General features: G+C 37.7%; 1 protein-coding gene and 1 non-coding gene across 6 annotated transcripts in view; both read left to right on the forward strand.

Annotated features, from left to right (window-relative positions):
- Positions 1-12737: 12737 nt before the first annotated feature.
- Positions 12738-24885, forward strand: part of LANCL1 (LanC like glutathione S-transferase 1) — a 44111-nt gene continuing 31963 nt past the window's right edge. Inside the window, exons 1-3 of one of the 5 annotated variants that reach the window (XM_058300193.1) lie at positions 12738-12772; positions 13848-13944; positions 17535-17652. In XM_058300193.1, coding sequence (XP_058156176.1) covers positions 12753-12772; positions 13848-13944; positions 17535-17652 — 235 coding nt within the window. In that variant the 5' untranslated portion in view covers positions 12738-12752. Of the gene's footprint in view, positions 12773-13417; positions 13637-13847; positions 13945-17534; positions 17653-24885 lie in introns of those variants that run through there. The other 4 variants (XM_058300194.2, XM_058300195.1, XM_012529697.3 and 1 more) reach the window with 4 other exon arrangements.
- LOC111766987 (U6 spliceosomal RNA) lies at positions 19102-19208 on the forward strand. The gene has a single exon (XR_002798898.2). It is a non-coding gene; the product is annotated as a U6 spliceosomal RNA (small nuclear RNA).

Consider the following 24885-nt stretch of genomic DNA (forward strand, 5'->3'; position numbering starts at 1 on the left):
TGGAAAGGACAAATGAGTTTATATGGCTATGAGTCTCTAAAAAAGAGTCTGGAGGTTGTCAGAAGGATTGCCCTTAAGCACACCTGAGCAGAGTCTGAGAGGCAGATAAAGTGGATACAATCCCAGGTATTGGTTCTTTTGAGGGCTAAAGAGACCCACAGGTTCTATGGTCATGGCAGATGGAGTTCACTGCCGTGTCAGTTGGCCCTTCTTTGGAGCTCGTGTTTCTGCGTGATGGAGCTGGACTCAGATGGGATCTCTTTTCACAAGACTTCCCTGTTACTTTACTGGAATTGTAGTTGGTGCTGGGGTTTAAGATATATCTAAGGGATTTGAATCTCTGGACTTACAATATGATAGCCAAGCCCTGAGCCTCAACAGACTTCAGCTCCTACACTCTGATTTATTGGACTTACGCCATTCAGCTAACATAGAGTTGAAGAATGTCAACCACCACACCATGGAGCCTAGAGTGCCTACAACTGAAAGCAGGAGGATTGCATCCAGTATCCATGTGGAATCTAAGCCCCCTCTTGACATAGCTGTGGAATGGACACAACCAAGCCAAGGTCCACAGGAAGGAGGAATACAGTAAGGATTAGAGTGGACTTAATGATATTCTATTCATAAACTATTGTGCTTAATAATTGAGAAAATGTGGCATTGGTGTGGAGAAGGTGGCCATGGTGGCTGCTGGGTGCAGGGAATGGGAGGAAGAGATGAAATGTGTAGCACATTTTTGGGGCTTGGACTTGTCCTGAGTGGTGCTGCAGGGACAATTGCCTGACATTGTATGTTCTCCCATGGCCCACTGGATGAAACGTGGGAGAGTGTGGGCTATGGTGTGGACCACAGGCCATGGGGTGCAGCGATGCCCAGAGATATACTCACCAGATGCAAAGGATGTGTCATGATGATTGGGGAGAGTGTTACTGTGGGGGGAGTGGTGGGGTGGGGGCAGTGGGGGTGAATGGGGACCTCATATTTTTTGAATGTAATATTTTTTAAATGAATAAATAAAATAAAATTTAAAAATATATATATACTGGAGGTATATTAGAGCAGATCTGAGGAGGCAAAAGAAAGGATTAGTGAGCTTGAAGACATGGCCTCCAAAAATGAACATATAAAAGAACAGACAAAGAAAAGAATGAGGGAAAAAATCAACAGAATCTCAGGGAAATAAATGATAGCAAAAGATGTGCAAACATATGTGTCATGGGTGTTCCAGAAGGAGAAGAGAAGGAAGGGAAAAGGTGCAGAAGGAATATTTGAAGAAATAATGGTAGAAAATTTCCCAACCCTACTGAAGGACAAAATAGCCCTGTCCAAGAACCAAAACATAATCCCATCAGAATAAATCTGAATAGACCTACTTTGAGACACTTACTAATCAGAATGTCAAATACCAAAGACAAGGAGAAAATTCTGAGAGCAGTCAGAGAAAAGGGATACATCATGTACAAGTCATCCAGTAAGATTAAGTTCTGATTCGCATCAGAAACCATAGAAGCAAGAAAGCCATGATATAATATATTTAAAATACTGCAAGAGAAAAACTGCCAGCCAAGAATCTCATATCCAGAAAGATTCTCTTTCAAAAATGAGGGTGAGTTTAGAATATTCATAACTAAACAAAAACTGAGAGCATTTGTTACCAAGCTTTGCAGGAAATACTAAAAGGAGTGCTACAGCCTGAAAAGAAAAGACAGGAGAGAGGCTTTGAAAAGAGTCAAGAAATGAAGATTATATCAGTAAAAGTAACTAAAAGTATAAAAAGAGTGGTGAAAATAAAATATAACAGATAAAACCTCAAGGTCAAAATGGGTGAAGTAAGAACTGCCTTTACAGTAATAATGTTGAATATTAATAGATTAAACTCACCAATCAAAAGACAAAGACTGATGGAATGGATAAGAAAATATGAGCCATCTATATGCTGTCTACAAGAGACTCACCTTAGACCCAAGGATACCAATAGACTGAAAGTGAAAGGCTGGAAAAAGGTATTCCACACACCAGATGGTTTCACTGGTGAATTCTACCAAGCATTCAAAGATTTAATACTAATCTTACTCAAACTCTTCTAAAAAATTGAACAAGAAAGAAAGCCACCAAACTCATTCTATGAAGCCCAGATCACCCTAATACCAAAGTCAGATAAAGATATTAGGAAAAAAGAAAATAACAGATCCATTTCCCTAATGAATACAGGTGCAAAAATCCTCAACAAAATAATTGTGAATCGCATCCAACAACAGATTAAAAGAATTATTCATCAGGATCAAATGGGTTTTATACCAGACATGCAAGGGTGGTTCAATACAAGAAAATCAATAAGCATAATACATCACATTAATAAATCAAAGAAGAAAAATCACATGGTTCTATCAATTGATGCAGAAAAGGCATATGACAAAATACAGCATCCTTTCTTGATAAAAAATGCTATAAAAGATAGGAATTATTGAAGGAGACTTTCTCAACCTGATAAAGGCCATATATGAAAAACTCACAGCTTACATTGTACTCAATGGTGAAAGACTGAAAGCTTTCCTGTTGAGACCAGGAACAAGACAAGGATACCCACTGTCATCACTGTTGTTCAATATAGTGTTAGAGGTTCTAGCTGCAACACTCAGGCAAGAAAAGAAATAAAAGTCATTAAAAGACTTAGATATTTTTCCAAAGAGGAAATACAAATCAAACACATGAAAAAAAAAAATGTTCAGTATCACTAGCTGTTGAGGGAATGCAAATCAAAACAACAATGAGATAACATTTCACACTGCATAGAAGGGCCATTGTTTTTTTTAAAAAAAAAACAAAAAACAGAAAACAATGAGCACTGAAAAGGATGTGGAGAAATAAGAGCATCCCTTCGCTGTTGGTGGGAATGTAAAATTGTGTAGCCTCTGTGAGTGACAGTTTAGCAGTTCTTCAGGAAGCTAAATATAGAACTGCCATATGATCCAGCAATTCCTCTACCAATAATATATCCAGAAGAACTGAAAACTGACATGAACAGACATTTACATACCAATGTTCACAGAGGTGTTATTCACAATTGGCAAAAGATGGAAACAACCCACATGTCCATCAACTGATGAATGGATAAACAAAATGTGGTATATACATATGATGGAATACCCTGCTGCTGTAAGAAGAAATAAATTGGGACACATGAAAACATGGATGAACCTTGAAGACTTTAAGCTAAGTGATATAAGCTAGACACAAAAGGAGAAATGTTGCATGATCTCACTCGTATGAACTAAATATGAAGAATAAATGCATGGAGTTAAACCTAGAGTATAGGTTATTTGAAAATAAGAAGAGGGCTGAAAATGGGTATGTATGCTTAATATATGTAGAAGTTTTAATTAACTTGACTGTAAAAGTGGGAAAATGTATACAGTTGATGGGTAACACATTATAGTGACTAGAACTAACACAGCTGGTTTATAAATGGGATTGTGGCTGAAAAGGGTAGTCTAGGGATACAAATGTCAACTGAAAAAAAGCTAGAAAATAAGCTAGGGACTAAATAACATTGTGAACCCAGAGGTGAATGAGAATTTTGGTTAATAGAACAAATACAAGACTGCCCTTCTATGAACCAGAAAGTGGAAAAGCATGGAAAAAATACAATTAATGTTAGCTATGGACTATAGTCAACAGCAATACTGTAATATTCTTGCACCAATGCCAAAGATGTACTGTGTTAACAGGGGGGTATGGAAAAAATATACCAAATGAACACTATAGACCATAGTTAGTGGTACTAGTCTGATGATATTATCTCATAATCTGTAACAAATGTTCTACAACAATGTAGTGCATTGGTGGAGGGGTATTGTATAGGAATTCCATGTATGTGTGTGATTGTTTTGTAAGTTCACAACTTCTCGAATAAAAATATTTTTTTTTTAAAAAGCAAACAAATCAGTCAAGGGGAATTTTTTTAGTCTAGGTTCCTGGAAACTGAAGAGAAGGAGATTTGCATGCAAGAGGTCATTGCAGAATAATTTCTCTATTGACTGCTGGTGGAGAACTAAAGGTTGAGAATAGGAAAAGATGACCCACTATGAAGTTATGAAAGAAGTCCCAACTAGGGGGCTCTGGAGCTAGGATGTCCCTTCAGAGTTGTCCCAGATTTTAGCAAAGGGGCAGGGCCCTTCTACATCCATAAATGACAAGTCATAAGTGTTCCTCAATACATACTATTAAGAAAATTAAAAAACAAACCATAAGCTGAAATTATTTGTAAATCACATATCTGATAAAGAATGTGTTCTCAGAATAGATAAGCAACTCCCAAGCTATTAAGAAAACAAACACCCTAATTTTTAAAAGAGGGAGAACAAAGGATTTGAACAGATACTTCCTCAAAAAAGATGTATATTGGGAAAACAAGCATATGAAAAGAAGTTCAACATCTGTTATGGGTTTTAATTGCATCCTCCAAAAAGACATGTTCAAGTACTAATCCCTGGTCCTCTGAACTGACCTTATTTGGAAATAGTGTCTTTGAAGATGTGATTAATTAACATGAGGCTAACTGGATTACGGTGGACCCTAATCCAATATTACAGATGTCCTTAAAAGAAGGAAAAGGAGACATAGCAGACAGGACAAACCCCATGTGACAACTGAGGCAGAGACTGAAGCCCAAAGATCACCACCAATCTCCAGAAGCTAGGAAGAGGTAAGGAAGGATTCTCCCTCCCAATTTCAGACAAATAGCCTCCAATACTGTGAGACAATAAGTTTCCACTGTTTTAAGCTATCCAGTTTGTGGAATTTTGTTAAAGAAATCCTAGGAAACTAAGACAACATCAATAATACAGGGAAGTGAAAGTTAATACCCCAACAAGACATTACTATGCATCCACTAAGAAAACTAAAATTTAAAAAGACTGGCCAAGTCAAGTGTTGACAAGGATGTGGAGAAAACAGAACTCTCATTCTCTACCGGTACGAATGTGAAATGGTACAACCACTTCAGTAAACAGTTTCACAGTTTCTTAAAGTTAAACATAGTTTTAACATACTTACCAAAAAATGCACTTCTAGGCATTTGCCCAAGAAAAAATAAGGCATATATCCATACAAATACTTGTACATGAATATTACTAGCAACTTTATTGTAATAGCCAATAGCTGGAAGCAACCCAAATGTTCATCAATAGGTGAGTAGACAATCTGTGGTAAATCCGTAATGGAATACTACTGAACACTAAAAAGAAATGAATTACTGGTACACATATCACGGATAAATCTGAAAATAATTATGCTGAATTCAAAAAACCAGAGTACTTCCTATATAATTCTATTTATATAAAATTCTAGAAAATGCAACAAACTAATCAACAGAAAGCAAATCAGTGGTTGCCCAAAGCTAGCATAGGGGTTGTCAAGAAGAGTAGGGAAGTGAAGCCATTATAGTTCAGAGGTCAGAGGTTGGGTGCCTGCTTCACATGTACAAAGTCCCAGGTTCAATCCCCGGTACCTCCAAAAAAAAAAGGGGTAGGTCAAGAGGGAGTTTAAATTCCACATGGATGATGGGTCATCCCAGCGTCTGTGGGGAGCCACCCGCTGTGAGGTCTGTTTACAGCCTCCAACAACATGGCGGATTTCATAATTACTACAGCCCTGCCCCGCCATTTCCTTCTTCTTCTTCCTCTTTGTTTCTTTGTTCTCCCCTTCCCACCACAACTCTGGTGACCACAGCAATACGCATGCGCAAGGCGCGAAACTCCGCAGACCCAGCACGAACTTTCAGCCAATCCCCTCCTTGGACGTCTGCCACCCACAAGACCAGCCTATCACCTATGGACACGTTCCCTTCCCTCAGTATAAATTCCCATGTTCTACCCCCAATAAATGAGGCTTGATCAGAATCCTGTCTTGCCTCCATTCTTTCTCGTCCCCTGCCCCCCCACTTCTTCCCACAGGCCCCTGGAATCCGCCCCCGCCGGTTCGGGACAAGGGTCCACAAAATAGAGAAATAAAATATGGATTAGAGTGGACTTACTGATATTCTACTATAAAACTATTGTGACTAGTAATAGAAGAAATTGTAGCACTGAGGTGGAGAAAATGGCCTCAGTAGTTGCTGAGGGCAGGGAGAGGGTAGAAGAGAGGTGATGTGGAGGAATTTTTGGGACTTTTGAGTTGTCCTAAATGATATTGCAGGATCAGATGGTGGACTTTACATATATCCTGCCATAACCCACTGAATGTACTGGGGGAGATTGTGAACCACAGGCTAAACTATTATCTGTGTGGTACAGCAGTGCTCCAAAATGTGTTCACTGAGTGCGATGAGTGTGCCACATGATGGAGGAGGTTGTTGGTGTGGGAAGAGTGGGGTGGGGGGTGGGGGGTATACAGGAACCTCATATTTTTTACTGTAACATTTTTTTGTGATGTATATATCTTCAAAAAATACAGTTTACAAAAATGTTGGGGTAGGGAGGTGGGGAGTGGGTTATATGGGAACCTCTTATGTTCTTTATGTTTTTTTAAATGTTTTTAATGTAACATTCTTTGTGATCTATTAATTTTAATTTAAAAATGTAAAAAAAAATAAAATAATAAAATTAAATTAAAAAAGAAATAACAACAACAACAAAAGGAACGGGTAGGAAAGAGGGTTTACAAACTTGCATAAGGAGATTTGGGGAGTGATGGATATGATCATTATCTTGATTATAGTGATGATTTCACAAGTGTATACCTGTCAAAACATATCAAACTATATACTTTAAATAGCCACTATTTATTATAATAAATTTAAAAAGCATTCCATTGTCCTTAGAATAAAGTGCAAGCTCCTTGCCATGTCTTATAAGAACTTCCAGGGCCAGGGTCTCTCTGCAGCCTCTTCTTTTCCCTCCAGGCCTCCACCTCCTCTATTGCACTCCAGCTGGATATTGGGATTTATCTGACAGTTTTGTGGCTTCATCTGACTCCATCTTTACACAAATTGATCCCTCTGCCTTTCTTGGATGATCACCCCCGGACCCCTTTTACTTAGCTCCCTGCTATGCTTCCTTCCAACTCAGCTCAGATATCACCTTCCAGGAAATCTCCCTGATGGACCAGCTTCAAGTTATGTATCTTTCCGATGAGTTCCCATAGTTTACTAGCCATCTATAGCGCATGACATTTATGCATCTTGTAATCAGTGAATGTTTACTCATTCATCTTACTAGATTATACTTTAGGTCATAAATCATATATTTTACTATAGTATTCCCTAAATCTAAGACACAATAGGTAATATGATACACATATTTAAAGAATGAGTGAATGGATGGATGAAGGAACAAAAGAACCAACAAATGAATGAAAGAATATAACTTGCATAGGCCCAACTCTTAAATAGACAGACAGAGCTAATATGTGTTTAAGCAGACCTAATGTGATTATTGCAGCAAACATGCAAGGTTTGTCTGCCACCATATACATCTCCATCAGTTTAGCAGAACTCTACTCTTAAGTATTCAGAGGGAAGGAAATGCAAGTTTAGAGCAGGAAGACTTAATTGGGAATTTGTAATGGAGGGTGGAGGCTGTGAGAGAGGCCCTATTAGCCATGGGCAACCCTGGAAGCCTGAGGTCTAGCAAGGAACAGGGATGGACTGAGAGAAATAGATAAAAATAAATCTTTAAATAAATAAATGCATATTCACTCTAAACCTCTTGAATCAAAGGAAAAAAACTTTAAGGAACTCCTTGGACTCCAAGTCCTGTCCCTCAGAGGACAGGAAATGAGGCCTGAGAACCTGACCTTCCTTTCCTCGGACAGCTCAAAGACCAGCCCTGGACATAGGCTTTGAGGCTCAGCTCAGGTGTTCTGAGGAAGGCAAAGGACACAGCTCCTCCCTTCAACTATAGCCCTGGCTGTTGCAGCCCCTCCCTTCTGCACCTGCAGCCACTGGCTGATAGGAACGTGGCCATAGCAAGATGGGTCCCATGGGGCAGCAGCAGGATGAAAGAACTGAATTCCAGAAGTTTTCTTTGAGGCCCGTAGGCTATACTGTAGAATTCATCTTGCCCTAAAGTAGCAACTGCTCTCATCTTTTATTATAAAATTTCACCTGGTTATTCACCTTTATTTTTGAACTCTTGCTCTTTATGGCAAACAGAAAGGAAAATTGAAGTACAAATAATGTGGCTACTAAGCAAGTTGGAAATTTTTGAAATTTCTCTTTTAAATGGTTGAAAAGTATCTGCTGTGAGGCTATTTCAAAACTTAAAAGAGAGACTAACAGGACCAGTGTGACTCTCTGCTGGCTACTTCCCCCTGCTGAAGGTAAGGCTGTAGAATTGGGGGTGGGGGAGACTCAAAATGGGACACTTCGATATTTCGTGAGGCTTTGGTAATATATCATCTCATCCCATGGCTGAATTTGGTGTGGCTGGTAGAGATGGAGGCAAATATAATCTACCTGATTAATGATTGTCTGTTGTGAGCTTGCTCTAACACCTACAAGCAGAAAAATGGGGGGGGAGGGATCTGCATAATGTCAACACATTTTCAAGAATAAAAAGGAAAACCTTCTTTTCTTTTTGCTCCTAAAGTCATACATTAAGGCTGTTGATTAAAATCCCTTATCAAATACTAAGTGTAGAGAGAAAAAAATGCTAACATGTTTGTACATTTTTTTCCCAACTTTCTGTACTCACAGTCTTTTTAATCTCTCAAGGAGATTAAATGCTGGAAACCCCAGCACACCTGTGTTTCACATAATAGCAGCTCTCACCCAGCACGTACATTTAGAGAAAGGAATCTATCAACACACTAATAACAGTCCTGACAAGGGGGTTGGGGAAGAATGCTCCAAGCGCCATAGGAAATAGGAAACGCTGTCTCTGGGAAGTTAAAAGTGTGTTTCATAGTGTGCATGGTGTATGTCTGTTTATGTTCTTGTTTCCTCCACTGGCAATAGCTCCTGTCAATCCATGCATTCTGTACTATGAGCAAAAAAAAAATTGCTTCATATTACACAGACCCAGCTGGATGTTAAACCAACAGCATGATAACATTAAACTCAGGTTTAGATAACAATTGCTTTTACACTTCTTTGAGTGGAAAAGGAAATAGGATACTCTTCAAAAAGAGATGTGATACTTCGGGAGAAATGTGGAAAAAGGTAAAAGGCATTTGTCTTTGATTTTTTGTGTTCTCTCTTTTCTTTTTTCTTTTGGGGGTGTGGGGTAGAATTTTCTGGGAAAAAGAAGGAAAGAATATGAAGTCTTGTAATCTGTCTTCTACCATAGGTCAATGATCCAGCTGTCAAGAAAGTTCAAAGGAATATCTAAGGGAAAACAGAGAAGGCATGGTTGCTAGGAGACTAGAAGCCAAGGGAACACCACAGAAACTTAAGCATGCTGACCATTTGATAAGAGACATAGAGTATTCACTACTAGAATTTTCATTTTGAATTGGAGACCTCTACTTACCCACCAAAGTCAATCCTCCCCTTCTTTCAGAGTAGCTGGACACATGGCTGCACAGACTTCATTTCATAGCCTGTGAGCAGCTCAAGGTGGCCACGTTTCTAAATTCTCACCAGTGGAATAATGAGGGAAAGTGATGAATGGCACTTCCTGGCCTGGGACTGAAGACATCAGGTGTGCACTCTTCCATGTTCTCCTGATCTTCCCACAAGCTGGAATACAGATATGCCTGTGACCTAGCATGGATCCTGCAGACAAGGATAACAATCTGAAGGAGGGAAGAGCTGAAAGATGGAAGGAATTTGTGATCCTGAATGATCACGTGGAGCAGAGTCAAGATGAATTAAATGAAAAACAAATTTCTATTTATTTCAGTCATTATATTTGGAGGCCTCTTTGTAATGCTACTTAGCATTCATCCTAACTGATATACATTATAACATTTTGAAATTAAGGTCTCAGAATGGGACTAAAGAGGCTTCAGATACTTGTTTATATACTTAATATAAACCTTTCTATATATCTAAAGTAAATAATAAATAATAAATTTTAAAATGATAAATAATGAAAGCAATAATAAAATGGTTATTTCCAAGGAGTTCACACAAGATGCCTTGACAAATTAATAGAGAAACAGAATAAGATTTTTTTTCCAAAAAAAATCATTCTAAATATATCAAAAGTGGGATGGTAACTGAAAAATCATCAACATTCAAACCTGTATTAATCACAAATCTCTTTAGCCACCAAAACCACAGTTGAGAGCATAGGTAGTGAGTATCAGGTACTTTTCGTTTGAGCCAGAGCCAAGAAGGGATTCTCTGAGTTGGTTCCCTGAGAATGAAAAATGAATTCTATATGATTTCTAGTAATTCTATTCGTTGATATTTTCCCGCTAACAAAAAGAACACTTCCTTGTGCTTTGATTATATTTGAACTTTCAATAACAATTCTACTTCCCTCTGCCAAATAAGTCCATGCCTTCTGCAACATACAAAAGTGCACTCCAGACAGATTAAAGACTTAAATACAAAAGATAAAAACTAAATAAAATAAAATGTAGGAAGTCATCTTTGCAGCCTATGAGTGGTTGAAGACTTTTTGAAAATGATGCCAAATCCTCAAATCACAATGTCAAAATTGTATGTTTAACCTCATCAAAATGAAGGATTGTGATTCAACAAAGGATACCATAGAGTTAACAGACTAGAGAAGATATCTGCAATATCTCAATTCAAAGAGGATTAAAATCTAGAATAGACAAAATTTGACACCTAATAGATATAAATAAGGATATAAATAAGCAAATCTCAAGATGTCAAGTTTAGGAAGAAAAGTTCAACACCATGAGCAATAAAAGAACTGAAGTTTAACATCAATGAGATTCCACTTTTCTGTTTAGAATGCCAAAAATTAGACTGCTAGATAATAACAAGTGTTGGAGAGAAGGTGGGAATGACAGAAACTATTAGGTAGTGCTGCAGGGAATATCAACTATTCCAGGGGCTCAGGAAAGCAATCTAACAGTATCAAGGGAATTAAGTATGTAAACATCCTATGATTTAGCAATCTACCTTCTTGGTATATACCACATAGATACACCCATTTCTGTAAGAGAACATGTCCCTAAATAGTCTTTTTTTATTATTTTTTGAGATACTGGGGATTGAACCCAGGACCTCATGCATACAAAGCAGGTGCTACATCAGCTCCACACTGGATTGTCCTGGCTGTATTATTTGCAATGTGGGAGAGACAATGCCCATCATTAGGGGAATGGCCAAGTAAAATTAAATGGCAGCATACTATGAAAATATTATGCACCTATCTAAAACAACAAAATGAATGTACATAGAGCAACACAGATAGATCTAAAATACAGGTTGTTGAGTATTAATAGCGTCATTCCACTTATTAAGAACACATACCTGTGAAAAACATGACAATTTTCAAACATATTATAGTGATCTCCTTCTGGAGAAGAGTATGGGTGGGAAAGGAGGACTGAGGGGGAAAAAAATAGTCTCGCATGCGCTGATGATGCAGCATTAAAAACCAAACAATATAATTAATTCTGCATTTTAGGTTTCCACTCTTTCATGGTTCTTAACTGGGAACAATTTTCTGTCCCCTAACCCCCAGGGGACATCTGGCAATGACTGAAGACATCTGTGGTTATCACAGCAGGAGGTGAGAATGGGGAGAGAGTGTTATTGGAAAATTTAATGGGCAGAGGCCAGAAGCATGGATAAAAACCTCACAAAGAACAGGACAGGCCCCCCACAACAAAGAAGGATCTGGTCCAAAATGTCAAGAGTGCCAAGACTGAGAACCCCCTACACAGTCTCACCCTTATCTGTTTCCTTGTTTGTTGGGAAGCTATCCTTGAAGGTGACCAAGATGCCCCTGTCTTCCCTGCACCCCCTATTTCCTTACTGTTGGCAATTAAATCATGTACCCCACAAAAGACTTGTTCAAGTCTTAATCTTCATTCCTGCACATGAGAATTCATTGGTAAATAGGACCTTTGAAGATGTTATTATTAATCACGGTGTGGCCAAACAGAACGAGGATGTGTCTTAATACAATATGGCTGAAATCCTTATAAGAACAGGAAACTGGAGACAGAAGTATGGAAGTCGAAGCCAGAAGTCCGTGGAAACCAAAGAAACAGACACAAGGAGAGAGAGAGATCATAATAGCTCTAGCAAACTAAGAGGCTTCCCTCCCATCTTCCTCCTCCACTCTTTCTTCATTTCTGTTCAAGCACGATCTATTCTTATTTGCCTCACTTTCTGTCATTAATTTACTTAAATATCACACTCGTTTTTAATTGCACATATAAAGATCGTGAATGGGATAAATTGATAAGAAGCCTTTTATAATTAAAGGAAAATCAATTCACAAAATGACTCATTTCGTTTTCCTTTTCTGTTATAATAGAGTTGCTCCTCTGTACAATCATCTTTTAAAATATGAAGGCTATAGAATTTAAGATTTACTAAGAACCTCTACTAAATCTATATGATTTTGGGGAAAAAAAGGTCAGTGATAAGTTTTCTAAGACGGCAATAGTTACAATTAAAAAGAATAAACTGAGCCTGAGCCGGAGCAGAAATAGAATGAAGGACGGCGAGTACAAAGAGACAAACTTGGGAGGGACGTGAGCTTCAACATTGAAAATTTAGCGCTAGGGATACCACGTTGAGACATAAGGGGAAGAAAAAAGAATAACTCTTTAGTACTTTTTTAACTGAACTCCAAAATCCTCTGAACAACAGAATGGGCCTAATCTGTACCAGGTGGGATTTAAGTTTAAATGAAAGGAAAGCATTTCAGATAATAGTGATGTTGAACATTGAAGTTGAATGTTGTGAATCTCCTGCTGTTGATTTTCAATCTTTTTTCAAGAGGTTGATATTCTTTAAAATAATCCAATTCAAACTTAAGAGCAGATTGTAGTTCTTAAAAGTCGTGATTCCATATGTTTTCCTGAAATTTCTTCAATTGTCATTTGGTACCCTGTCCTTTGTGCACGCACATCCCCTTTCCGGTGCCTTTGAGTAGAAATTATCCCCAGTTACTCGCTCCTCTCTTTAACATACCCTGAGTTTTGTTTTTGCTGTTGGCGATGGTTTTGTTTTTGTTTTGCTTAACTTTACTTTTTAAGAAATGAAAGAAAAGGTTTAGAAGATCTCTAGAGAGAAATTACCCTGCCCAATTTTATTAAGTCCAAACAGTAAGGCTATGAATATGTTCAGTTCTCAAAACAGTCTTTTTCCTTCTCCAGATTAAAATTGAATTTGTTTTCTTGAAAAATAAAAATTAAGGAGAAGAGAAAGTGGGAAATATTGGGCACATACACATGTTATTCTAAGATCTGGCCCCACTCCGGCTTCCCAGAAATTAAATCACCCAGAAATTAGAAATCCCTCTCCTGTCTCTTTAACAAACTGAAAGTCAGAAGGGGGCAGGCCTCCCATAGCGCGGAAGCTCTGATTGGTCCGGCTGGCAGGAAGTGGGTGGTGAAAGCGCTGCTTCTGTTATTGTCAGAGGCTGCAGGGTGAGCGACCTGGGCCACCCTGGTCTGTGGGACACCCGAGCCTTACTTGCTTCAAGTTGCGGGCGTGGGAGCGTGGGGTGCAAAACGGGTCCCCTTTATCCCGGTGGGTGCGGGGCGCTAGCAGCCTTTTCGCGGAGGTGCCACGCCCTAGGGGCCGGGTCGCCATGGTCCCGCGGGCACGTTGGAGCGCCCCAACTACGCGGCGGCCGGGGACCTGGAGGAAAGGAGGTGTTGCCGGGGCGCCGGCCACCGCCCTCGGAGCTCGGTCGCCGTCCCCTTCTTAACCGGGGCTCTCTTTTTCCCCTGTTTTGCAGGTTCGCTTCTGGCGTCATGGCTCAAAGGGCCTTCCCGAATCCCTATGCCGATTATAACAAATCTCTGGCCGAAGGCTACTTTGATTCTGCTGGGAGGGTGAGTTTGGATATATCTGCCTCCATCCCTACTTCCCCTCCAATATTCGGAAGGGACCTCAGATTTGTTTGAAAGAAACGGATGATCATCCCCTTTTTAAAAAATATAGAATTCTGGGGGATGTAGATGTGGGGGTGTGTGTGTTAAAATTTGAGCTCTAGCATAATGCTGGATTTAAGAGACAAGGGGTCATTGTTAATATTATTTTAAATAACCCCAACCAAAGATGAGTTGTCACTATTGGCGGATATGGGGTTTACTGAGAGGTTTTGGGTTTTCGTTCTGTTTTGCTTTACTTAAAGAGAGGTGAGGAATCCTAATGGTATACAGGCATATCATTGTTTATTCTATTATGACTGTACATGTTTATAGAAATGTTAGGTATGGACCAGGTAATAGCAAGAGTAAACTTGGATGTGTGGTGGTAGGGACGTCATTAAATTGAAAGTAGGAACATAGGCCTGAAATGTTTTGTGCCATTGCCACCCACTCATCTCAGGAAATTCCAACAGTTTAAAGAATTAATAAATTAGACTGGTTAGCACCTCACAACCACAGTGCAAAAGAGAACCTGGATGTAAGATACCGGTGTTTTTTCATGCCTTTTTGTTAAGAGGCAGTACAGTTTGTTTGGAGAAATCCTAAGAGTTTAGAGTGGAGACTGGTCTCTTCCTGCACAGTTTTTAATTTTACCAGTTTATTCTAAATTTATCAGTCATACAACAAGCATTTCACACTTGATAAATAGAAAGTTTTCATCTGTCAAGGTAAAACTTTACATGACTCAGTTGGTTTTTCCCTTAAAACTCTTGTTGTTAGAGATTAACTTGGATCAGTAATACAGGTAGGAGAAATGAAAGATATTGAGAAGAGGTATTGGATAGAAGGCTACCAAAGTTTATATGGAGTTAGACCAATATTGAACTACCCAAAGCTTATTTTTAATTGTCTTGATGTTAGGCAACTTCCTTTGACCATTTGGGACTGTGTTTTGCCTAGTTGGGCAGATTCTGGAGCCAAAGTATATGTCTGGTCCTGTTGGAGGAGGACATGCTGCTTCATGCTAACTGGGTGAAGAGACAGCACTTAAAGGATGTGTGCTAATGACAGAAGCCTTCAATAAAATGGAGCTCACTATTTACCATGCTTATAAATTAAATGCTTTTACAGAATTAACTCTTCTAAGGGAGAAAAAAGGCATTCATAAATTTAAACCAGTGTCCCCTGGTCCAAAAGTAATAATGTAATTTATTGTCTAACACGTTTTTTTGACAGATCCCAGAAAATAGATAGAAACTAGCATACTACTTCTAGAATTGTTTAATGTTGAACACAAAGGATTGGACACGTGGAGATCTGCCCTCAATTTGTTAACCCCAATATCTCTGTAAGAAACTGGTCTATTCTTTGTCCTCTGTCAGAAAAAAGGCTTTTAGAGGCTTTTTGAATTATTGCTAGAGTTTGAATAATTTCGTGGTCTGCTATAAGCAATCAGTTTTCTCAGGCAGGTCACCTTTATTGAAAGCAGTATGTGCCAAATAGAAAATTCCCTTCCTTCCCAAAGTGTTCTCATTATTCTTGGTCTCTTGAAGTAAGGTCACACAAGATAAATTATACATGATCTGTATACAGAGGATGACATTCTTATGTAGATGCACTCTTGTATCTAGTTGAGATTTATAGACCTTTTCTATTAATATTGAAGTATATTTTATCTTACAAAATGTGTTTTCAAGACCTATTGAAGTCTTAACCTGTTGGAAGAAATTGTTAAATAATGGGAGCATATCTGTCCAAAAAAATGTGGGATTCCTCTTCGGATACGTGTAATAAATACTAGGGATCATAGCGCTTCAGAATAAATAATCCAGACATGGTTGATAGTCTCATTTGCATTATCAGAGATATTCCTTGTAACTGAAACTTAATGTGTTGTCATTATTATTGTTACTAATTTTGATACTATATTCTTTTTTTTTTTCAGTGTTAAGCTTCCCTTTTTTAACAATGAGATTATAATGCTAACTGATAGTGGTTTAGGTTTGCTTTTTACAGTCCTTACATGGTGAAATAAAATGTACTCCTCTAACATCCTTCAGCATTGTTTTGAAATTTTCCTGCTTTATGAAATCCACGTTTGGGAACTACAGAAGATTCCTAAAATTATTGAGGGATTCATTTAACTGACCTTTTAAGAGTCTTAATATTCATTATATACGGACTTAAATATTGTTTTAATCACCTTTAGGAGGAATAAAAATTAATGGTGGGTCTCATAATTTGCCTGCATCTGCTGGACCTTCATACAAATGTTCCTAGTCCCAGAACCCCAGCCTTACTGTACTTTGAATCCACATCTAAATTATTCCTTGTCATAGACCCTTGCCTTTCTTTTTTTTAAAAGATTTATTTATTTATTTAATTCCCCCCTCCCCCGGTTGTCTGTTCTCTGTGTCTGTTTGCTGCATCTTGTTTCTTTGTCCGCTCCTGTTGTCGTCAGTGGCACGGGAAGTGTGGGCGGCGCCATTCCTGGGCAGGCTGCACTTTTTTTCACACTGGGCGGCTCTCCTTACGGGGGACACTCCTTGCGCGTGCGAGGGACACCCCTGCGTGGCAGGGCACTCCTTGCGCGCATCAGCACTGCGCATGGGCCAGCTCCACACGGGTCAAGGAGGCCCGGGACTTGAACCGTGGACCTCCCATGTGGTAGACAGACGCCCTAACCACTGGGCCAAGTCCGTTTCCCTGCCTTTCTTAAGAATAGTAAAAATGGCAACATTTACATCCCTGAATGCCAAAGACCTGTGACATGCAATCTTCTTTGATCCTCCAAGTACCTTTATCTTTATTATCCTGAATTTACAGAGGTAATTGAGGCAGAAAGAAGAGTCAAGCAAGATCGTTCAGCTAATAGTGAGCAAGGATGTAGCCAAGCTCATTCATTCAGCAATATTTTTCAAGTCCCTCCTTTTTGCCACATGGTCTGCTGAGCAAGGGTTTTGTGATTCTAGGTTTGTCATTCTTTCCACTCTGCCTGCGACTTCCTTTTTTAATTTTGAAGGAAGGGAACTTCATGTATTGATTTTTTTAAAAATTTTATTTATATATTTTGCTTTTCATATACTTCTTTTAGTGTTTTTTTTAATAACAAAAGCAATTAGAATGATTCTTTAAGGTATTAGCATTACTGCTGTTTAAATCTTTTAAAAGCAACCATCTTCTGATTTATGCTTAATTGAATAAAAATTATCATCATACAATTATAATAAAAAATATTGGTTTAAATAATAGATGTTCCCCATGAGATGGAAAATTACTTAAATTCAGTTCATCGTAAGTGTTCTGTTTTAGTATTTAACTAAAAATTTTATATAAAACATTTAAGTTACAACACCCTTGAGTAGGAAAATAGTAGTATGTCTTGTTGATTTGTTGTTGTTATTACTGTTAGGAATAAATAATTATCCACCTCTCCCAAGTAGAAAAATGTGGCCTAAGTGGAAATGAAGTACTCTCCTATTTTGGATAGCCTGTGGTCTAGGAAGTTGACTGACCCATATTTTTTTATGTTTTCCCTTTAAAATCTACAGCTGACTCCTGAGTTCTCACAACGGTTGAATAATAAGATTCAGGAGCTTCTTCAGCAAATGGAGAGAGGCCTGAAGTCAGCAGACCCTCGTGATGGCACAGCCTACACTGGCTGGTCAGGTATGGAGTGGTGACTGTGAGCTGGCACAAGTATTGGCTATCAGTATCGAAGTGGCACCTTTTGAGAGCTTTCTGGCCGATAAGGGCATCTTGCATCTGCATATGAATAATTGCCTTTGGGAGTGTGTTGTACCATTAACCTAGCTTGGTGTTTTAGGTTTTTTTTTCCCTCTCTTTTTTTCTTTCCTTTTCTTTCAATAGCGCAAAAAGAATTAAGTCACTGTTCACTTCATGAGAGAAACTGTATAAATTATAGTAAGATCTTAATAGATTGAGAGTATATTTTACATGTCCCCAGGATCCATTTTACACTGGGATATAAGCATGATATACAGAAGCCAAATCCCAGTTCAAAGGAGAAGAGTACCCCCATTGGTGCATTGGTGTTTAATTCTTTGTCAGGTGGCAAAAAGCTTTTTGAGTCTTTTAGATTTTTAACAATGCCCTGAATTTAAAGGATAGTAAGCAGAATCATAAGCTCCATGCTTGACACAAATTTGTTTGGCTACTGTACTTTGAGGAGAGCAACTGAAATTCCATATCACATTGTTAATTTGGAGATGGAATTGCAGTGGGATGATTGAAGAGAGTCCCAAAATACAGTGTGTGAAACAGAGGTAAGAGAATTTATCCACAGGAAATAAAGCATGTCCAGAAGTGTCTGTTTTTGTTTTGTTTTTTAATTAACCGTATAATAGGAACCCCATACAAGAACACAGGATAGAGTATAGGTTCTGTGAACTAATCCTTCCACATGGTCATTACTGGTTGATTTGCGTTAGTTGTATTGCCAGTCGTTAAGAGGTATTTTAAACACTTAGAAAAGATTTAGGAAGAAATAGTACATTGCTGTCAAAAAGGTGAGAGAGGGAGAAACCAAAAATGAAAGTTAAAGATCTGTAGTTTGTTTAATGTAGAGAGACAGAAAGACAACTTCATAGTCTTGAAGAAAGCATGGTTTAGAGACTCCCATTTACTTTAAAAAGTGGACAAGGGGGAACACATTTGCAGCTTAAGGAATTTGAATTTGATTTTAAGGCAGTGGTGCTTGTCATAAAAACCCAGGTTTCTAGGCCTTAAGCAATGATTCTGATTCAGTACAATCACTTTGGCAAGGCCCAGGAATCTGCATTTTACAAGCACTCAGTGGTCCTGTTACAGATGGTGATCTCTGAATTGCAGTTTAGGAAACCTTTTTATGGGAAAAATTTACTAATAGCAATCTCTTGGCAATTCTCTTTTAATAATAGTGATTTCTGTCTGTCTTTATGAGGATGGGGAAGACAGATAAAATCGAAGAAAATGATAATTTCAGGGATATTCAAGGTCAGTTTTTTAAAATGAGAGGAATGGACTAGCTAATGTCATTATAGTTTAGTTTTATGATGTTTGTGGATTTTAGAAGCTTAACACAAGAACTGTTGAGATGAGAATAAAATGAAAGTATTTGTGCTCACTTTGGCAGTACATATACTAAAATTGGAAAGATAAAGAGGAGATTAGCATGGCCCCTGTGCAAGGATCACATGAAAATTCATGAAGCATTCCATATTTAAAAAAAAAAAAAAAGTGTTTTGCTTCATGAGAGAAATGATAACAATTGTCATTTATTGAGCATCTATTGTATTCCAGGTATGGTGTTATTGGTAGATTAATCTCATCAATAAACATTACTATTATTTATTTAAAACTTGAGGATATGGATAATTACAGTGCATTGTATTTAACTTTCTTCTTGATTGCCACATTGTAATAATAGGTAACGCCCAGACTTTTGGTTCTTTTCCTAATGCATTTAAAGTCATTATTCCACACACAAAAAAGGGATTGCAACAGATAGCTAGACTTAATTTCAGTATGATGACTCTCCTTATTACTCATTCAGGTGAGCATAAATTTCTAGGTATTTATAAGGTACCTTATTTAATAAAAAACATAAAATAAAATTTTAAAAATACAGTACCTTGCTTTAGGGAAAAAGATGTTGGGATTTATTTCAAATTTAAATTAGTAGTTTGACTATGTTAGGAAAAGCTACCAGTTTAGGGCCTTTATTGCCAGGGCTAATAGATAGGCTTAAATTTTCTTTGGAAATATATAAGAAATTTCACTCCAGACTAAAATGCAAGTTTGTTTTTTATTTGCTTTTTTGGCAGCATAGGGTTTCTGGCATTATCTCCTTTGAATGCAAATATCCTTCTGCCTTTTATCCTTAAATACCTATAATACTCATTGCTGGGTTTGGAAGGTAGTTGATATGGCAAATGCCTAAAGAAAATTGGCTACTAAGCAGTTTAGGATATCGTCAGTTGCTGGTTGTTTTATGACATAACATAAAATTTTGTGCATAAATTTGCTAATGGCTTTTGAGGCAAGGATCCTAATGTCTCCTAATTGAACTCTGTTAAAAAGTCATTGTTCCCACATGAAATGGACTGTCTCATCCAGTGTTTTGAAAAGTAAAGTGGGGAAACGGACTTGGCCCAGTGGTTAGGGCGTCCGTCTACCACATGGGAGGTCTGCGGTTCAAACCCCGGGCCTCCTTGACCCGTGTGGAGCTGGCCCATGCGCAGTGCTGATGCGCGCAAGGAGTGCCCTGCCACGCAGGGGTGTTCCCCGCGTAGGGGAGCCCCACGTGCAAGGAGTGCGCCCCTTAAGGAGAGCCGCCCAGCACCAAAAGAAAGTGCAGCCTGCCCAGGAATGGCGCCGCCCACACTTCCCATGCCGCTGAGGACAACAGAAGCAGACAAAGAAACAAGATGCAGCAAATAGACACAGAGAACAGACAACCGGGGTCGGGGGGGGGGGGGGGGGTTAAATAAATAAATCTTTTTTAAAAAAAAATGAAAAATGAAAAGTAAAGTGCTTCCTTGGGCTGGTATTCAATCAACCTGAAGAGCATACATAAAACCTAAAACTGATTCCACCACAAAAAATCATGTTAATACTTTCTCCTCCCGTTATCTTTTATCAAGTGTCATCTATTCATAATTAGTTTTATTGCAAGAACATGCATTCACGAACATCTTCACATGATCAAAATTCTTGGCATTGCATGCCAAAGCAGGGTTAAGATAAGAGTAGACTGTGTGCCACTTTGTGTGCACTCTATTATCTTTCAACAAATAATAATTTTTAGGAGATAGGGATTATAATTGTTTAGCTTTTTCAGCTCCAAACTCAGAGTCATGTTTTTATAAATATTAATATATTGTTTCTTCCTGTTGCTAACTCATCCAAAATTACATTGCTTTTGGAAACACTAATTCACTGTATAAAATCTTGAAAGCTTATTTCCTTTTTCAGTATTGATATTGATTATTGTCAGTATTCAATGAGAGCTTTTGCAGTTCAACATTATAGTACTCATCAAATAGTTTGTATGAGGAAATTGCATGATTATTACAATTAGTTAGAACTTTAAATAACTGCCTTATTTTCATTCCCCACCAGAGGTGTGATCTTATAGTTAATGCCCATTAAATTAGGATTAGGATTAAAAGTAGAATTAAGTTCAGCTGCATATATCTCTAAAACAAAATAACAGTGGCTTAAATAAGATCAAGTTTATTTTTCTCTCATGTAAAAGAAGGCCTGAGAAAGGCAGTCCAGGGCAGATACGGTGGCCTTAGGATGTCAACAGTAATCTGGACTCCTTTCTTTTCGCTCCATCATCCCTCCACCACTGTCTTGCACCTCTTTGTTCAAAATGGCTGCTGAAGATCCAGCTATTGTATCAACATTTCAGGATACAGAAAAGAAGCAAAGAAGAATGCATTCCCTCCCTTTAAAAAGAGTTCCTGGAAGTCCCACTTAATTTTTCACATTATTTTCATTGGCTGGAATTTAGTCACATAGTCATACCTGTTAGTAAGAAAGGATGATAAATATAGTCTATTACCTGTAGTTCTTTTACTAAAGGAAAGGGGAGAATGGATTTTGGGATAAGACTTAGCAATCTGTACTCTAAGTCCTATATGACAAGAAAAATGAGCCTCTTCTTTCCTACATTTTGCACAAAGCATTTGGGCAACGAACTTTGACTTCTCCATGGGCAAAAGGATCTCCAACTTCTGTTCACTTTTTGAAGATTTTTATAGGGATAAATTTACCATGTCTATAACATATTTGGAAATTTGCTAAGCAATGTTTGCCTGCTCTCTTTCTAGGGAGACTTATATTTGGATTTTGATTCAAAACACTTTCATTCTTTCTTAAGTTTCTGTTCATTTCAATAAGTAATAGTCTTTCCGTAAAGCCTACCATAGAAGAGAAGTATTATAGGAATGTCAAGTCATAAATAATTTTTTAGAAGGGACTATAACTGACTCTAAACTTAATTCTGTGACATATTAATATCTTCTCAGCTTGATTAAAGTTCCCTGCCTCACCTTTCATGCCAAACTCTTCTCAAACTGGTATTTTCTTGTCACAGGATTATAAAATCCTTATTTTGCTTGTAATATGCATCAGCCTATTGTAGACCCCATATTCTGATGTCTGTTTCTACTTCACCACTCTAAAAAAAACTACAAACTAGGCTGCCCAACTTCATTTATGCTATACCTGGATATGTCTGTTTAGTTGATCTTGAAAATGAAAGGGTTCTGGTGAAAAGATGAAGCATCTATGTGTGTCTCATGTTACATATCTACTTAAAAACTTGAAAACTTGAACTGCTTTAATTTTTCCCATTCTCTGTCTTTTCGCCATAAATTAGACTAATGAATACTAGGTACTTATTAGAATTTTCTTCTAGGGCACCTCTATGAGGTGTGTGCTCTTTGGAAAATATATACACATGTATATAGCTTTATTAGTAATAATAAATTTAGATTTATTGCTTTAAAAAGCAAATCTGTGCTTTAAATAGCACGTTTCACTCATTTCACAAAACTTTTACACCTGAAATTATCTTGGCTTTTTATTTTAAAATGGAAACAAAAGATAATACAATGATGAGTGTGAGGTTAATGGGGGCTTTTAATAGAATTCAGATATCATTTCTCCTGAAGTCTGACATAATTACAGACAAGAATGTCACCTGTGGGTTATTATAGAGCAATTTTTTAAGTTTTGTCCCTGACTTTCCAGTTTTTTATTCTCTACAGAATACTAGAAGGCCTTGACCCAAAGAAAGAAAAGAGTGAAGAATGTTAAAAGTTCCACAGTTGTGGTGTATTGGCATCCATCTGGCATATTATCATAAATCCCTCTTGGCTGTCAGAGTTATCCAGGAATGAGGTGTTGTGAATAATCAAATTTTCAGGCAATAACTGAGAATTATGAAATTATTATCATACATTAATGTTTGAAAGCAAGAATTCAATAATCTAATGATAAAATATATTGAATATGGTTTGGTCCCCAAGGAAATTGAAGATCATTGATAGGAAGTTTTGTGATTGATTGTTGATGGATAGCAGTAAGCATTAAAGCATGGATCCTGTTAATGTTGCTACGATTGGCATTTGAATGACAGGAGCAAGAGTATGTGCCTATACACTAATGAACTGTTATATGCCAGGCACTATTCTAAGTAAGTGAATTAATGTAAACCTCACAACTATTCCATAATGTGGATACTATTTGTATCCTATTTCACAGATGAAAAAACTGCATTAAAGAGAGGATGGGTACCTTGTCCAAGTTTACACTACTAATAAGTGACAGAGTTAGGATTCAACTCCAGAAAGCCTGGCTCCCAGAGTCCTACTCTTTACCTTATGTATGTGTGTGTTTACTCTCAACACAACATTGTGTACATTTTATAAGTGAAGAAGATCTACTCATAAGCTATAGGATGGGATAGTGTGAGCACTGACAACATGATACTCATGCTGTACAAAACTCTTTAGAAGTAGCTAGTGACTAGTCAGATTTTAAGGTTTATTAAAAAAACAGAATAAGTCCTGATAAAGCATGAAAGGATTTTGGAAAGAAGGAAGGAAAGGTCACTTGTTAGACAAGCAGGAGTAATTACTACTTAAAAGTCTATGGGAAGAAGTTACTCAGGGTTAGATGTAAAGTAAACCCTAGAAAGATTTATGGTCATTTACTGCTAGGAAAATAAAAGCTCCAGTGTTGTTGTATAGGTTTCCTTCCCTTCCTAATCCTATATTAATATATTCAGCATGGTTTTCAGGATAGGGAATTAATTGGGCCAGGCAGAGACTTCTTGTATTTGAAAAGGTATGTAGAGGATCTTCTCAAATGAATTATTATTCTTGGTATGAAATCAATCAGTAGTTCTTGCAGCTGTTAGTCAGTGATATTTGAAATGAACAGCCTCAGTTCTTTTCACCAAAATCCTCCTTTATAAAATTTATTACACTGAAGTATAATGCATCTCATAATATTGATGTATGAAATACACCAGCCATAAGTACTGAGTTCATTTTTAGCCGTAATCCTTTCCCAGTAGATTTACAGGAGTTCTTTACAATAGCTTGGGTAGCTATCGTATTTGGTTATTTAGGTGCCCCATCAAGAGATGTTATACATGCCTGTGCGCATAGCTAACAGTTCAGAAAAATAGCAGGCATGGGGCCTTCTAAAATCAAACCCAAATGTCCACTACAGTGTCCCCAGCTGGTGTCCATAGATCTGTGGGAACTCAACAAAGAATATAACACCACAAGCCAGGGAGTTAGTCTCGATTTTGTTCCAGGTAGATCATTGGTTCTAGCAGGGAAAAGAGTTTATAAGTGTTTCATAAAATTAAAGCACAAAACGATGCTGAAGAACTGTTACTGTAAAGGATTTAGTGACCAGGTGAAGTGATCTCACTAGAAATAAGCATTTATAGAAAAGATTGCTTGCTTTGCAGATAATGTAGTATAAATGTTAAGTAAACCCAAGGGGTGGTTAATCTCACCAGTGTCCTTAAGAGAGGATAAGGGAAAGTGTGAACCCTCATTTAATTTCATTTTTTCCCCACTCTTAACTATGAAGATTTTTAAGAGAAATGATCAGCTTACACTTTAAATACACACACATGACTCTAGGGGCTTTAGTTCTAAAAGACATGACCCAATATTCTATAACCAACTCACAAAGTTAATGAGGTTAAGATTGGCATATATTTCCTCTTTTCAAGTCCTAGATAGCATTTTAAGTAAGAGGATATGCAGAGAAATCCCAAAAGTGATATTAACTTGCACTCTAAATGCAAGTCATTATAATGTTTCAAGATGCTGTTCCTCTGATGTGCCTAATGTATATAGCCTTTGA

Source organism: Dasypus novemcinctus, chromosome 7 (genome assembly GCF_030445035.2).
Source record: "Dasypus novemcinctus isolate mDasNov1 chromosome 7, mDasNov1.1.hap2, whole genome shotgun sequence".
Taxonomy (NCBI): domain Eukaryota; kingdom Metazoa; phylum Chordata; class Mammalia; order Cingulata; family Dasypodidae; genus Dasypus; species Dasypus novemcinctus.